This window comes from Taudactylus pleione, unplaced genomic scaffold (genome assembly GCF_031769625.1).
Source record: "Taudactylus pleione unplaced genomic scaffold, aTauple2 ptg000154l, whole genome shotgun sequence".
Lineage (NCBI taxonomy): Eukaryota > Metazoa > Chordata > Amphibia > Anura > Myobatrachidae > Taudactylus > Taudactylus pleione.
In genome coordinates this window covers 16,509,493-16,526,144 of record NW_028284556.1, presented here as the reverse complement: position 1 = coordinate 16,526,144, position 16,652 = coordinate 16,509,493, and the positions used below count along the sequence as shown (strand labels likewise).

General features: G+C 41.9%; 1 protein-coding gene across 1 annotated transcript in view; it reads right to left on the bottom strand.

The window, feature by feature from the left end:
* The window catches only part of SYNE1 (spectrin repeat containing nuclear envelope protein 1), a 546,802-nt gene that overhangs the window by 225,771 nt on the left and 304,379 nt on the right, over window positions 1–16,652 (bottom strand). Inside the window, exons 60-70 of the mRNA XM_088474380.1 lie at window positions 14,011–14,175; window positions 13,493–13,665; window positions 12,807–12,960; window positions 11,630–11,773; window positions 10,135–10,299; window positions 9,666–9,983; window positions 9,003–9,158; window positions 6,603–6,773; window positions 4,637–4,963; window positions 1,515–1,667; window positions 940–1,107 (exon numbers count right to left, since the gene is read on the bottom strand). Coding sequence (XP_088330506.1) covers window positions 940–1,107; window positions 1,515–1,667; window positions 4,637–4,963; window positions 6,603–6,773; window positions 9,003–9,158; window positions 9,666–9,983; window positions 10,135–10,299; window positions 11,630–11,773; window positions 12,807–12,960; window positions 13,493–13,665; window positions 14,011–14,175 — 2,094 coding nt within the window. The remainder of the gene's footprint in view (window positions 1–939; window positions 1,108–1,514; window positions 1,668–4,636; window positions 4,964–6,602; window positions 6,774–9,002; window positions 9,159–9,665; window positions 9,984–10,134; window positions 10,300–11,629; window positions 11,774–12,806; window positions 12,961–13,492; window positions 13,666–14,010; window positions 14,176–16,652) is intronic.

The window sequence follows — 16,652 nt, the reverse complement described above, 5'->3', positions numbered from 1 at the left end:
GCGCTCCATGGTGTGTTGAGGCTAGATGAGCAAGCACACATCTGCAGCTATCATTTATCTAATACATTCTATAAAATGATAGGTAGAAGCTGATTGGCTGCTATGGACAACTTTTCCACTTGTCCTCATTAGATGTTTTGCTACATCTCCCCTACATATGCTTACATGCTCGTATGAATGAGCTATACTTGGAGAATGCACTCTTACTGATGTTGCCTATGTGAGAATGCCCCTTCCATCCCTGTGTGTAGATCCGCGTTGCCGCACATTGTATGTTTGCTTTCTGAGCATATGCAGTGCCAAATTACATATGCCGGTGTACATTTATCTCAGCATCTACCCCTCTATGTCTAATGGATATCTCATGTGTTTTGGTTTTGGTTCTAAATCCTCGTCATATTTTAGTTTTGGCAAAACCACCCTTAAGTGTTTTAGTTCGGTTGTCTTTAACAAATTGATAAAAACAGCTCAAATCATGTATAACTTAGGCCTGTTTTTGTTCCCATAGTAGTTTTGAGATCAATAACATTCATTTCCAGTTAATTTTGACCAATTTTGGCACCTGAAATCATGAGAGAGGGACTTACTGTGCATGCAATCAAAAATACATAAGATCTGTTTTTTAGATCTGAGATCCTATTTGCGGAACCCCCAAAGTGACCCGAGCCGGGACTCTGTTCTACTTGAATCCTCCAAAGTGACCCGAGCCGAGACTCAGTTCTACTTGACTCCCCCAAAGTGACCCGAGCCGGGACTCAGTTCTTCTTGAAACCCCCAAAGTGACCCGAGCCGAGACTCAGTTCTACATGAAACCCCCAAAGTGACCCAAGCCGGGACTTGGTTCGACTCGAAACCCCAAAGTTCGGGTGTGTTCGGCTTTCAGTAGAACTGAACCGCTCATCTCTAAAAAATGATACATTTCAGTTTATAATACAGTACCTTGTGATTTGCCAACTGTTGAGTAATTGTCTCCAAATTGCTACTTTCCATTAGATCAGGAGTTACCAGTCTGCTAGACATCTGGAGAAGCCACTTTTCTACATCCTGCAGCTCTGCATTATAGACCTCGTGCTCCTTCACTTTGTCCTCCAAATCCGCAACACTCATCTATTTACAGTACAATACAGATTAGCTTTATTAACAGCAGCACACAATGTAGAATGAATTATCTCTTTCACATAATGTTATGTTAATATATGAAAGATACATTTTTTAAGTATAGCTGACTGATTCATATGTAAATAACCTTATTAATCATATGATATTTAATCATGTATATAAACAGCTGTAACAGTCGGTTGCTAAGCTATATCTACATTTACCCAAGTAGTAACAAATTGTATATTAGAAATCAAAAATAGATTTTCTTTAAAACTTTTTATTCATGTGAAATTAACATAGGCATCACTTTAACTCTGAGTACTGTTTTATTACATATTTCATCTAATACATTAAAACTTATCCATCATTTATTTTTTAAACGATAAGTTCATTTATCAAACCGTTTCTCTTACCTTGGCCAAGTTGCAGAGTCCTTTATAGTCTTTCTGCAAATTGTGAACTTTGTCCACTACAGTGGCATCATGGGTAACGCTATGCAGTGCTTCACCCTTTTCTATAACCAGTTTGATGGATGGCTCACATGAAAGTATAGTTTGCTGTATGGACTGCATACACAAAGGAAAAACATTCTTATCATCACACCATTACAACTTTCAAAAACATTTTGGGATTCCTGAAAATGTATGAAACTTTCTACTTCACCTAATTACAAAGAAATGGGCTAGTTTCTGGGCCAAAAAATACACCCTTGCTTCCCTTTCACACATGCCTAAATACCCATTTTTTTTGTTGCCAGTGTACGCACACCGACTCGGGTCTAGACTATGTGTGAAATGGGCAAACCTGAGTTGGAGTCCCAGATCAGCGACCCTGCTCAATAGCAGGGTTATATAAGGGTCGCCTCTTTTCTGAATGGCATCACCTGGGTCGCACTGACCCGGGTCATGCCTAAAAGGCTCTGATTGGCTGACTCAGTGGCACTTGGAGATGACATAATCTCCAAGCGTCCGCTGCTGCCTGGCGGAAGACCCTGGTCACTGCAAGACCCAGGTCCAAGCCGAGTTAAAGCCGGGACTTTATGTCTGAAAGTGGTATAAGAGGTGCATATTAAGTGGTGGCCAAAATGTTCTGGTGGGGTATGAGGAACAGAGTGGTATTAAAGGTACTGTATGTGTCTATAGCCGGGAATAGTCTAAAACATATAATTTATTAGAGTTAATAGCATAAGATTAGAGACATAGGGCCAAATGTAATAGGTAGTCTGTTTTAGTAACAGTACAAACTCGCACTTTCTCGCACTTTTAAAAAGTGCGAGTCTGTACTGAAACTCGCAAATTCAATAGCCTGCGAACTTTTCAGCTCGAGGCTACTGCATTTGCGAGTTTAGGCGAGTTTAGGACTATGTAAACTGACACCTTTTAATGCGAGTAGCATTAAAAGGTGCGAGTTTTAGAGAAGCCATCACAGATCAGTGAGATCCGTGATGGCTTCTGTGTATGTGTAAAAAAAAAAAAACGTGCACCCCCACGCCAAAAGCATAACCTGCCCCGGGCTTTATAAAGCCTGTTCTGGTTCTAAAAATACAGGGGCCAAAATGCGTAGGGGGCCCCTGTATATTAAGAACCAGCACAGGGCTTTGTTGAGCTAGTCAATTTTGCGACATTGTATCAGTGATGTAACCACAAGATTAACCTCTATTAATCTTGCGGCTACAATGTAGCGGTTCCCACCATAGACTTCAATGGGGATTTTTCACCATTGAAGTCTATGGGACACACAGGCTGGCCGCATTCAGCTAATCAGGGAGTTGCTCCGACGGAGATGCTCCCTGATTGGCAGGCGGCCCCTTCACTGACGGGGCACATGTGTGCCCCGGTCCTTTACGCGGAGCAAAGGTATGTGTACACACATACCTTTGCTCAGTCCGGCATGGATCGGGTTTTTTGCTATTTTTTATTTTAACCCCTGGATTGCCAGTGGACGTGATCGACGCATAGGAGAGGTGAGTATGGATTTTTTTTTTCAGGTACACCCCTATGGATTACTTTGGATACTAGGTGAGTATGTGTGAGTGTGAGTGTGCATGTATGTTTTATTAAAATTATACATTCACGGTGTGTTTGTTTATTTACGTATTTCTTTAGTTGTGGAACTACAAGTGCCAGCGGGCCCGTAATGCCCCGCATGCTGGTATTTGTGGTTCTCCAAATACCAGCATGCAGGGGAGGCTTGCTGGTACTTGTGGTTCTACAACTAAAGATAATATGGAAACTTTATTTTTACACTAACACTATCAACCCGGCACCCACGGGCATAGGGTGCCGGGGATAGCCCCAGGCTATCACTCTAGGCCTGGGGTGCCCTGAAGAGGGGGACCCCTTTATTGGGGGGGTCCTCAACTCCCCAGGGATCCCCGGCCTGGACTGACTAGCGGTCAGGGATAATGCTTTGACCGGGGAAACCGGTGAAAGGTTTTCCCTGGCTGTGGCATTATCCCCCCGCTAGACAGAGTTCGGTGCTGGTTCTGGAATTTTCAGGGGACCCCTACTCGTTTTGTCCCTTGATTTTCCAGAACCAGGACCAGCTCAACAAAGCCCTGTGCTGGTTCTTAATATACAGGGCCCCCTACGCATTTTGGCCCCTGTATTTTTAGAACCAGAACAGGCTTTATAAAGCCCGGGGCTGGTTATGCTTTTGGGGAGGGGGTGCACGTAATTGTTTTTTTATTTAAAAACATTTAACATAAGTACACACAGAAACATGCACGTATCTCATGGATATGTGCATGTTTCTGTGTTAATCTGACCTGCTCAGGATGTACTCGCTAGCCTGAAGCAGGTCTATTATTTGGGGACTTTTGGTAATCTTTTTTTTGCGAGTCTGAAACAGACACCCTATTACATTGGGCGAGTTGATTGTTTTCAATGTGAAAACATCTGGATGCGAGTTTGAGAATGGAGAGTTTTTTTAGGTTTAGGGTTCCCGGGGGGGGGGGGTGACTTAGGGTTAGGCACCCCCCCGGGAGGTTAGTTTTAGGCTAGGGGAAGGGGTGATTAGGGTGTAAAATTAGGTTAGGAAATACTTACTTAGGACGATCCCAGCCAACCAGCTCCCAACTGCCATGTCACAGATTGTGTTTGAAAAATCGCAGTTAGAAGCTGAGTAGCTGGCACTTTATCTCCATCCAAAGCTTAATAAATAGACCCCTTTATCACTCTATTAATACAGGTGTTGTTTTTCAATGAAAAATGTGGTTATTAGCCAGATTTTGGCTTTCAAAAATAAAATGTGGCTTTTCAAGACGTCTCATTTTCCTCAAGTAACTCCCACCCCAATCAGGGTTGGAGACCACTGATCTAGACCCAAACTTGTTTGGGGTGTCTAGTGGGTGCTCAGGCCAACTATGGAGGAAGAGAAATGCTTCCGCTTGGCTGCATATATATTACTCATAGTTAATAAATATGCCTACTGGGGAAGATATTTACTATCTAGCACCCAGGGCCGCAATATGTCTCGGCAGTCCAGTAAACTCCTTTAATCTAGAGTGCTTAAGTATAAAAAAAGTATACCTCACCTTGTACTTGGCTAGCTGGGCCTTCTTCTCATACAGCTCAGTCTTGGGTTCCATGTCAGCTTGTAGGATGGACTGATGTGCTGCCAGCCACTGAGCCTGCACTTTGTACCTGTCTGAGAACTCCTTGGCTAGTTGCAGACCCTTTTCTAGTGCTGTGTGCTCCTTCCTAATTAAACTTGTCAGGTCTTCCAGCTTCTCCACGTGGCAGTGCATATCGTTTTCCAGCTGCTCAGCCTCAAGACCTGCTAAGTACTTAAGAACTCTTTCTCCCTTTTCACGAGCTGACTTTAGCAGCCGATGACCCAAATCCATTTCGCTCAATAAAAACTAAAGAGGGACAGAAAACATATATAGTAGTATATTATAACAATAGAAAGGAAATATGATATTGCATTTTTCTGTTTGATCCTAGACAATGTGGTTGCAAAAGATTGCCTCCTGCTCTCATTCATAGTTATAGGACACAAAATCTAATTTCTGCATTATACATTCCTTCCTTATGTTATACTTTTCATACTATACGTAAACTCTGCACATGTGCAGTACCTTTCCCAAGTCACCACGAAAAAACTATTAACACACATTGTTGCATGTAACCATAATCATATATTTTAATCTGTGTTTACTCACTTTACTGTGCTTCTATTCTAGAGTTTTTTTTTTTATTAAATGTTTGTATTTCTAAAGCTAATTCTATGATACTTTCTATCTGAATTTTGCCATTTCAGCTATATATTAAGCCTGTTTATTACCAACTCTAGCGTTGCTCTTGTAGGAGTTTTTGTAGTGTTACTGGTACAATAAAAAAAAAAAAAAAACCTACACAAGGTTTAATGCTAATCAATTTAAACATATTTAATATACAATATTGCTTCAGGATGCAGTCATGAGTTCGACAATAACAATGTTGACAGTTATGACATAGTTAAAATGTCAACAGGCCAGATGTCGACATTCTCAGAATGATGACATGTTTACAAGATCAATATATGAAATGTGAATATGTGAAATTCCAACATTCTCAGAATGTCAACATTAGGCTACCGGGAAGAGAGGGGCGGGGGGTTAGGGTTAAGCACTAGAGGGAGGGTTAAGGATTAGGGGAATAATAATCACAGGAACACCACTCCGTCAGATGACTCCACAGGAAGTGACACTCACACGACCTGAAAGACGTCGCTGGTGCCGTCGGAACCAGGTAAGTAACCACTGGCCACCAGGGGTGATATGTCGACATTCTGACATATCAACATTTCCTCAGTGACGACATGATGAATGTCGGCATATCACACCACGCCCTATTGCTTTAGCTATAAGAAACAATTATAGGGCCTGATTCAGAGTTGTACGCTATAAGCATTGTTGCTGCATCTTTGGCCAGGAATTCTGCCTCGGAATACCCTGGTCTTGGCATGCTTACAGAACGTACAGCGCCGCCATCCCCAAACAGTTGCAGCATGTCAGCCATGCTGTGGCTTAGGGGGTGATGTAATTGATCTAGCAGGACCTGTTGTGCACATGCACAGAACAGGCAGTCCCTCCACCATTGGACTTGAATGTAAACCATCAGGTTTGCATACAAGTCTGAATCAGGCACATAATCACAGAGATTATGGGTCTCATTTATCAACGACTTTAATAATTCACAACGAGGGATAAAACTTGTTGCGTATGATAATGGTGCTCCAGCCAATCAGCTCTCAACTGTCAACTGTTTGAAAAATGATAGTTGCAGGCTGATTGGCTGGAGCATCATTTATCATACGCAAAAAGTTTTATCACTCGTGAATGATAAAACTCGATAATAAATGAGGCCCTATGTTTCTTATTGGTCCTCCTGCTCAATTAATTTTAAGTGCCAAATTTTCTTCTATGTAAAACAAAATGAGACCTGTCTTTACCTTTTTAAAGGATTAGGCCCTATGGATATGTTTGTTAAGCAGACATTAATGCCCAGGACACTTACCTCCAGTTTCTTCATCTTTCTCTCCAATGCTGGTTTATCCACTACTCCGATATTTGCTGTAATATTGTGGAAGTTCTTTTGTACTTCAGTAAACCAGTCTGTGTAAGATTTAATGGCCATGTCAGACTCCTCTATGTTTCTGATCTCTTCCTCAAGGAATTGGATTTGTTCCTAAAATCACAAGATAAGTAAATGAGAAAGTAAGTAAATATCAATCCAACTGTTGCTTGAAAAGCAGGTTAGTATTACGATGTTAAATAGACAATTGTGGAATGTATGTAATTGTTATATAGGAAAGCACGAGGGGTCCGTTTCTGGCTGACACAGATAATGCAAGAATTAAACATTGATTTGGAAAATGTAACTGTAAAAAAAGAAACTACAATTTAGTATATGGTGATTGAAAATCTACTAGATCAAAAACTCCAAAGAGGTGTGTTACTCTGTTAGTGAATAAAAGTTAAATAATTAAACCCACTTTGAGGACTTGAATTGGTAAAATGTGAAATAGACCCAAAAGGCAAATAAAAACCTCTATACTGGATGAAGTAACTACATGAATGCAGATGACTACTACATACACCTAGCAAGAGGCAGATTCTGCAATAGCAGTGTACCTAACCAAAGAATGTATCTATTACACATAAGAGAGCGGTTAAACCATATATACACACAATCCGCGAGATGTCTGGCGCAAGTTAGCTGCCAGGTTTCGTGTTATTTTTTTTGTTGCAATATGATGTACCAGGGTGCACCAGGAGACTGTGCTGATTAATTTGATATGCAACACTTGTATATCTGTGTGCGACTGAGTCTGTATATGAAGCAGAACTGAACTTGGCGTGGAAAAAAGGCTGCAGCCGCTGCATCGTAGCACTTCGTATATATAGATTCAGACTTTCTTGCACACAGATATACAAGTGTCTTATTAATTAATCTGTGCTTGCTGCAGCTTTGCAATTCTGTTCAGTACTGAATCAGACCCTATATTCTCTTCACACATACATAAACTAGGGTTATTTTCTCTTCTCAATTTTATGTTTCATAAATAACTCACATCTATGGGCCTGATTCAGAGATTTATGTTAATCCAATGATTAACGTACATCTCTGATGTTGAGGGGCATGTGCAGAACGGGTCCTGCGATCTTGCTCACAGGCCTCCCCAAGCCGCAGCATTTTTGGGGGGCATTGCAGTGGTGTGCCTGGTCACCATATTTGGAAATGGGGGCTGGTTGCCCCCATTTTCCAGGAGAGATGGGGCCAGGGTTTGCGACGGTGGAAGCACATTCCTGTCCTCTTAAATGAATAGCACCCGGTCAGGCTGTGGGAAGCTTCAGCTCCTGCAGCCTGACCAAAGTAGCAACCTGTCGGGATGGTTGGGATGGTGATAGCAGCCTGCAACATCAGTCGCAGTGCTGAGATCGCAAATGCATCAAGGAGGTGTCTGACACCTCCTTCAGTATTTGCATCTGAGATGGACGGAATTGCACAGCCATTTGTGTGTGGCTCTGCAAATCCATCCATCTCTGAAACAGGCAGAGACGTGCAGTCATGGGAGGCAAAGCCTCCCCTGTCATACTTCATGTCAGACTGCAGAGTTTTGACTATAAAACTGATTAGAATAATACAATGAAGATATTTATAACTTATAAATATCTCCTTTGTATTATTCTGATTGTTTTTATGGGCAAAACTCACCAAAATTGCAGCACTGCCTGGAAATACAGAGAGAGACTAGAGGTAAGGCAGCAAGAGCTCAGCCTCACCTCTAATAGCCAGACACTGCCTGGAGCTGGGGGCTGGGCAATGAAGCAGCCAATAAAACACGGAGAAAAAGAGCTAATGGAGGCATGCCTCACTGTGAGCTCTGATGGGCACCACTGATCACCAGTCCAGGAAGCGTTACGTTTAAAGTGAAGTGGGCTCGTCCAGGAAGTACTCAGAAAACGGAGCTCAGCGGCAGCACTTCGGAGGGAAGGAAATGGAATATGCAGGGAACACACAAGGAGAAAAAGGTGAGGAGGGTCCGTTGTGGGGGCTTGTAAATCACTGTGTAACAGAATAGGAGGTTTTCCTGCAAACTCCTGTAGCTGACACCTCTGTGGTAACCCACAGCCTAGCGAGCGGCCAGGAGGCCGAATCATTTTTTAGATGCGGTCGCCCTCATTCAGAGCGAGCGCTCGCAATTTGCGAGCGGCTCTGAATGAAGTCCTTAGATTTGCCCACTCATGTAAAACATGAATTGTGTATTGCCTACTCCTTTGATATGATCGAGTTTTTGTTTTTTCTTACCCGGTTGTCCAAAAAGTATAATTTACAGTTTACATTTGAACATGGATGACATTTGTTGGAGAGAATATCCAAAGAAGAATTTTGCTTATTTAGCGAAAGGTTTACCAAAATATGAAGCCAGACAGCTTGATAGCGAGATGTAAGCAGGGTGGCCATACTCCCCATCCTGCTGCTGCTCCGCCCTTCCTCCAACACCTGCTGGGCCAACGCCCCAACCTCTTCTACCTCCTCCTTGTACACCAGCACCTCCTCATGCCATTTCTAGAAGATACACATCAGGGTCAGCAAACTTTTTTATTTGAATATTGAACAATAAAAACAATAAAAAATAATGAGAAAGTCAACTTAGTTTTCAATGGAAAGAACAGGTGTGGTATGATATGTTGACATCCAGAATGTGGACATTCAGTATTTGACATCATAATGTCGACAAGTTCTGAATGTCAACATTCAGAATGTTTACATGTTGAGAATGTCGACAGATAACATAATGTCGTCATTTGCTAAACTCTAATTGCAGCCTAACCCTAATTGCACGTGTTGACATTTGTGGCTCTCAACTTTCACAATGTCCACATTTTGAACATGTCAACATTACATTGATGTCGACATAGTGGATGTTGACATGTTTTCTGTTGATATTCTATGAAAATCATATAATGCATTTTACTTCATGTTTTCACATACAGCAGATAATATTATTGATCCCAAACAGTGATGACCATTTTACAAGATAACGGAAGGTATGGAGGCTAACTATGCATTTACTTTCATCTGCTGAAGCTGTATCTCCTTTGTTGCTCTGTCCGACTGACGTCCTATCCTGATATTCACTTTTCCTTCTACAGACATCAACCATTCATCAGTTTTCTGGTATTTCATCTCCATCAGTTTCAGCTTGCTGAGGGCGGCATTAATCTGGCTTCTGGTCTCTGCCAGTCTTTGCTGATAAATTTGCCAGTCCTGCCTTAAGGATTCCAGCTCCCTGTCTTCTGTGTGCGGGATGCCCCACGGTATGACGTCTTCTCTTGTGTGCAGCATAGTGTTCAGCAGGGCCTGCCCTTCTGCACAGTGCAACTGTAGCTCCTGAAATGTACATCAAAGTCAGAAACATATCTTAGAGAATAGGTAATATTGCAAATCTAATGCCTGGAGAAATACAATATATTAAAATTGTACTAGAGTATCATTAATTGTGCAGTCAGCTTGCTGTTTTATGCAAACATCCTGGGCGTACCTGCAGCTCCTTTAGAGTAGTATCATACATGTCAGTATCACCATCAAGTAGCACTAGACAATCCAACTTTTCAGTCTCTTGCTGGAGCCAATGTTCAAACACTCGAAGCCCATTCTGATAATCTTTGTGGTCTGAGACTATTTTATCTGCTCTGGAAATGGCCTCCTGTTAAAGAATAGAAAAACCATTATTATAACCATTATTATATTACTATATGAATAACAATTTCTGTTTATACAGTCTCCCACTTTCCACTGCAAGCACCAAAACATAAAGTAATAACAAGTAATAATAATAACAAACTTCATCATACACAGGTCAGAATTTTAGCAGTAGTGCAAAAATAACCTGCTAGTGCCACATAGTGCATTATCATATGTACTTTACTACGTTTGCTTCATTCGGTTTTGATTTTAAATGAAGATTATATATGCTCAATTTAATATATACACACATATACAGTCAGGTGCATAAATATTGGGACATTGACAGAATTTTTATATTTTGGCCTCTATTCACCACCACAATGGCTTTGACATTAAACAAACAAGATGTGCTTCAACTGCAGACTTTCAGATTTAATTTGAGGGTAATTACATCCAAATCAGATGAACGGTGTAGGAATTACAATGGTTTCTATATGTGCCTCCCACTTTTTAAGGGGCCAAAAAAGGTCTGGGATGGGGGTTGGACGTGGCCCAAGGGTAGGGCGTATCGATGTGAAATAACGTGGGGGAACTAGACCCTTGGTGCAGTTGTGAGCTCATGAAATTGATGGCCACTGGCCATGTCTGAACGCATCTAAGACACACCCAATTCTGCAAGTAGTGTAACTGCTGTAGCTGCAGTCTAATAACAGGATTACAGTGTACTGAACACTCGTTTTAAAAAAAATAACAATGGAAAAGGAGAAGGCTGCTGTTAAGTCTATTGATGTGAACTTTAAAATAAGTTAACACTTTAAATTTTAATCTTGTTCCATTTGTTTATAACAGGCTCCATGCGACTATTAATTAATTAATTAGGATTATTAATTATACTTTCCTGCCACTTAAAGCAATGTGTATGATTTGTATACTGTAGATTTATTTTTCAATTTTTTGTGCTGACAGTGAAGCCATGCCTCCTATGGTATTCCTGGTGCATCTTCTCCTGTTATTTGCTAGGGATGGAGGTGCATTTGCTCTCTATGCAGGGTTCTTCGCATCTCACATTTGTGGCTAACTCTGTTTACAGTAAGTAACAAAATGCTGATTGTTTTTTCCCAGGCACATTTTACATGTGTGCTTAGATGCAAATTGTGTCCAACTCTGAATAAAATTCACTATATATAGTATTTAAATATATTTTTTATTTAGTTTGTTTATGTTATCTAATTTTATTTTAGGGAAACAAATAAAATGTGATAGATTATCATAAATAAATATAATAAAACCAGAAATTGTCCATTCGCTATTATGTACAGAATAAAATAAATCTTTCTGCATTGTATTACCTTTGTCTTCTCTTTCAGTGTATTGTAGCGTTCCTGCAGATCCTGGAGCTCCAGCTGGGTAACATAATGTTCAGTCATGCTGGATCCCTTCTTCTCTATGGTATCTAATAAGCTGCCATGACTTAGAACTTCTTCATTCAGTAACTAGAAGAATTAAGGAATTCCATTAGCTCAGTCATTAATGGTTTTGGAAACTTTACATTCCAGGTTTGGAAATCAAATGCCAAGTTCACATTACCAGTACACAGTGCTGTTATCATATTTAAAGGTGGTGTTCACTGTTAGAGGCGTGTGCAGATCTCCGTGTTTTGGTTTTGGATCTGGATTCATTTTGGAGTTTTGTTTTGGGATCTGGATTTTTTTATTTTTTTTTAATTTATAAAAAAGTTTTTAAAAACAGCTAAAATCGTGTAATTTTTGCATTCCAAAACCCGAAATTCTGATTTAAAATCCAAATTACGAACCGCTGGAAGATTAGAACTGCGACTCCTATCTGCCCGGATTCACAAAATTTGGGTGGATTCAGATCTCTGGAGAACCAAACCACACATCTCTAAATAGAAATAGTACTTCTCCACAAAAGCCTCTAAATATCTGTAGCCTGGAACCAATTTCCCTAAGAAGTGACAGTGGACAATGGCTGAATCCATTCAATCCACTTCAATGGCACGGAATAGTGAAACTCTATTCAGTGCTATTCACTGCTTTATGTTGCTCCCAACTGGTAGCCAGGGAGGAAAGTGTGAGCTCCTTCACTGTTAGGCACATGGTAGAGGCAAGTCAAAAAGAGGGGCATTGGACAATCCTCTTAAATATATCAAAATACAACCCCCATATGCTACATGGTAGTGACAAACAAGTGGACAACTTCTTAAAAGAAAGTATGAGCAGTAGACTACATAAGCAATTACATAAGTGTGGGGGATAAGAGGTACATCGGGTGATATGGAAGCAGGGGCTGAAGGGGGGGTATGAGGGAGAGATTCAAAACTCCATACCCCCACGTCTAAATTCCCACTTCGAGCACTGACTATATGTATAATTAAATATATTTATCAGTGAAGTGGTGGTTGCTGCTGGTGTCTGGAATCCCACTTAGGTAAAAATATGCTGGGGAAGTTGGAAATTTAAATGAAAGATAAAGTGTTTTACAACAAGGTGAATATGGACTGCATACATTAGCTTTGCTTTGTGCTACAATTTTGTCCTTTAGTCCATTGTATTGTTTCTCCGAATCACTCAGGCATTCCTCCACCCTGTCCATCCAGCTGGAGAATTGACGGACATCATCCTGGTAGCTTGTCCACTTAGATAGGGCTCCTTCAAGTTGACTGTATTTATTCAGGATGATAGACAAACAAATGAATGCTGAGTTTTGGCAAACATGTTAACATATAACAAATAACAAAAATATCTATATTTTATTCATTTTTTTTTTTTTTTTAAACGGACTGTAACCTCAAAAATGTCCTTTCCTTAGATGTATCTAGCACAGTGTGTTGTATATACTAGAAATGCTTTTATATTATCCCTCTGTGCTATTTGTCAAAAATCTCAAAAGGTTATAGCTGCCGCCTCTTTAAATGCTCTCTGACTCATTGTCAGTGCTTTATGCACATAACCATTCCCCCAATTACATGATCCTCTAGCCACAATGATGGCACATGAATCCCTTGCTACTAGGCTCGACTGTTTAAACATTGTATTCTGAGAAGGACTATCACATTTCAATAGACGATGAAGGAAGCGTGGGTACGAGAAGACAAATAATAGCACCTCTCAAACAATGTGCTTTATCAGCAGCCTGACAAGCACCATCAGAAAACAACCATCTTTTCTACACACACCCCTCAATATCATTACCTTTTGCATTGTATACAGGAGGATAAAAGAGAGGCCCAGGAGTCTTTCAGTTCCTGGAGCTGGTGCTGAATGGCTGGGGTGCCTTCTGGTGATGTGTTTCTCAGAACGGATTCTCCCCGTGTTAGTATCATCTTCATCTGAATTTCCTTTTCCTGCTTCACCAGCAACAAAGTCTACATCGCAAAAATGGTCGTTCAAGTAAAACAGGACAGAAAATGATCATCTACGTGACTACATGTACAACTGAACAGCCTTGTATTAGAAAGGCACATGCCTAACAATACTGCACATTTTGCCAATGAGTTTAGGTTGGGTGAGAATTGTTCTAGCGAAAGACTGGAAGAGTGCAGATGGGTGCTGCTATATATACACGTGTATAATTGCTGATTTATTCACTATAGCTTGCAAACATATGCTGAAATAAACCTCATTATTACACACTATCCTATATCATCTATCAGAGGGGAAAATATCATCTTTATTTTAATTTGTATATAGCTATGTTAATGGTCAGTTACCTCCAGCTTGGTCATTCTGCTGTCCAGGACACTTTTATCAGAGGTTGGGTGACAATATGACTGCAGAAGGTGAATAGCATCATTTATCCAGTCTTGAAGCTCCGTCAGGCCGTGTGAAAACTGCTGGTGCTCCAAAACAATACGATCCATCCTAGACATTTTTTCCTACAGTCAAAGTAAGTAAATTGTTTAGTTTATGTCTTCAGATTTCAGCATGCATTCTTACCTTTCTCATTTCAATGACAAACTTCAGAAAAACAGGGTTCACCATCTGCGAAAACTCCCTTGGGCCCCCTATCCCATCCTGCACTGAAACTTCAGGAAGAGTTGTAGGCGTTCAAGCTTCAATTTCATGCACAGCACAGAGTGCTATATAGGTACATTACATGGCTGTGGTTTCTGTCCAATCAGGTGTCTCCTTTGTGACACCCATCTAGCATGGCCAGGAGTAAACAGGCACTGCAGACAGATATCTGTAGTGGTCTTGGGGGGAGGAGGTGGTTGAACAAAGCTGATACCTTAATTGGGGGAGCACTATTTACTCCAATAAATTAGTAATTACTCAATAAATACAGAGGAAGTGCGTATGACTTGATTAACTGAGCTTTACACAAAGTATCTGTTAATAAAACAGTGTGTTGATGACAGCAAAATCCGGGAAGCAGTCGGGAAGCCGACGGACGTAATCCCGACCGCCGGCTTCCCGGCTGTCTAATCCCGGCAAGGCACTAATGACAGGCGTCGAAATCCCGACGCCTGTCATTAGACCTACGCCGGGAGCCCGACACCCGTTCACAGAGGGGGGGAAGTGGGTACAAATCTTTTTTTTTCTCGGCTAGGGGGCGTGGCCACGCCTTCCCGATTAGGTCACGCCCCCTATTACCGGGGCCTGCCACGGCTCTTGGCGGGCCTGCTCGTTCGAAGGTAAGACGGGCGTGTACAGCCGCGCGGGGGGCGAGGGTTAGGTTAGGGGCTCCCGGGGGGACTTAGGGTTAGGCACCCCCCCCCCAGGAGGTTAGGTTTAGGCTAGGGGAAGGTTAGGGTGCATATACACTTGCCGATATTTTAAACGACTGAACGATAATGATATCGTTAACTATATCGGCCAGTGTGTACGTTAAAACAATGAACGATAACGATGAACAACCAACGATGCGCGCTCCCGCCGGTTGTTGGTCATTGTCGTTCATCGCCCGAATATGCAGGTCATGTCAGGTTGTTGCATGTTCGGGGATGAGGGAGGGTGCCCGGCACTGAACGTTTTCATTCATGATATCGTTTAGTGTGTGTGCTCAATGTCATTAACGACATTGAGCACACCCCTGCCGGGGACACACTAGATGATATCACTCATGGAGCGAATTGTCTAGTGTCTAGCACCTTTCGCTGTAAATGGTAAAATCACATTACCTTATCAGCCTCTCACCTTATTTGTATACAAAATAAAAATGTAATTAAGTTCATCTGCACAAGACAGAATAGAATATTGACTATTATTAAAAAAATTTAATATTTGAATTTCATTACATTTTAAATAGAAAATGAATAGATGGCCGCTACTTGATATAAGATAGCCATACGCTAATATATTACAAGCTATCAGTATGTAAGCAGCCAATCAGAAGAAACTAGATAGTGGTAGCGAAGTCATCGTTATGTAGCTTACCACCAGCCCTCCAGCTTCTGCAGGAGATACTGTCCCTCATTCAGAGGCGGTCGCAAGAAGCGAGCGCTCGTTCCGAATGAGGGCGGCCACTTCTATTTTTTAGTGCGGCCTCCTGGTCGCTAGCTAAGCTGTGGGTTACCACCCACAGTTTAGCGACCGACCAGGGTGATGGACGCGATGTTCAAGATCATCACGACCATCGGGGCTAGCGACGAGACCCTAAGGTTGGGTCTCGGCAACCGCAAGCCACAGGGAGTTTCCTGCTCTGAACGAGCAGGAAGCTCCCCACTGACATCACTGCTGATGTCAGTGCGGCCGCCCACAAAACGGCAAGCGTTGTAGTGAGCTCCGGAGCGAGAGACCAGGTCTGAATGAGGTCCACTCTCCCTAAGAAGCCGTCAATACCTGCCCTTGTTCCACATCTCCAGGAAAAAAAAAATCTACATACAAACACATTTTAGTGCATATAGAAATATGTTTCTTGCACAAAAAAAAGAAAAGAAATTGCATATGTCCATATGTCCAACTATAAATAAGGGCATTCACATTTTGCAACATATAATTATGCAGAAATATAGCAATTTCAAAGTAAGTGAGTAGCGAGGGTGGTTCCAGTGGAACACATGCTCCAGGCACCTGCTTCGGCCAGGGCGCCAGAGATCAGCCATCCGACGAAGGGCAGAGCACCTGCTGAGCTGAGCCTGAGACGCATAAAGGGATCAGTGCCTCCAGACAGGGGGCATGGTGTGGGCGGAGTGATGCTTGTGGCTCCGCCCTCACCACACCTCCCATATGGACACACTGATCTCTTTATGTGCTGCAGGCTCAGCTCATCAGCAGGATATTCCCTCTGCCCTTTCTCCTACCCCCCAGTCGAATGGCTGATCTCTGGCGCCCTGCAACAGTAAAGCAATAAGGGGGGGGGGGAGATCTGAGTAAGGGGGAATATCTGTGTGTGTGAAGGGAGGGGAGCTTT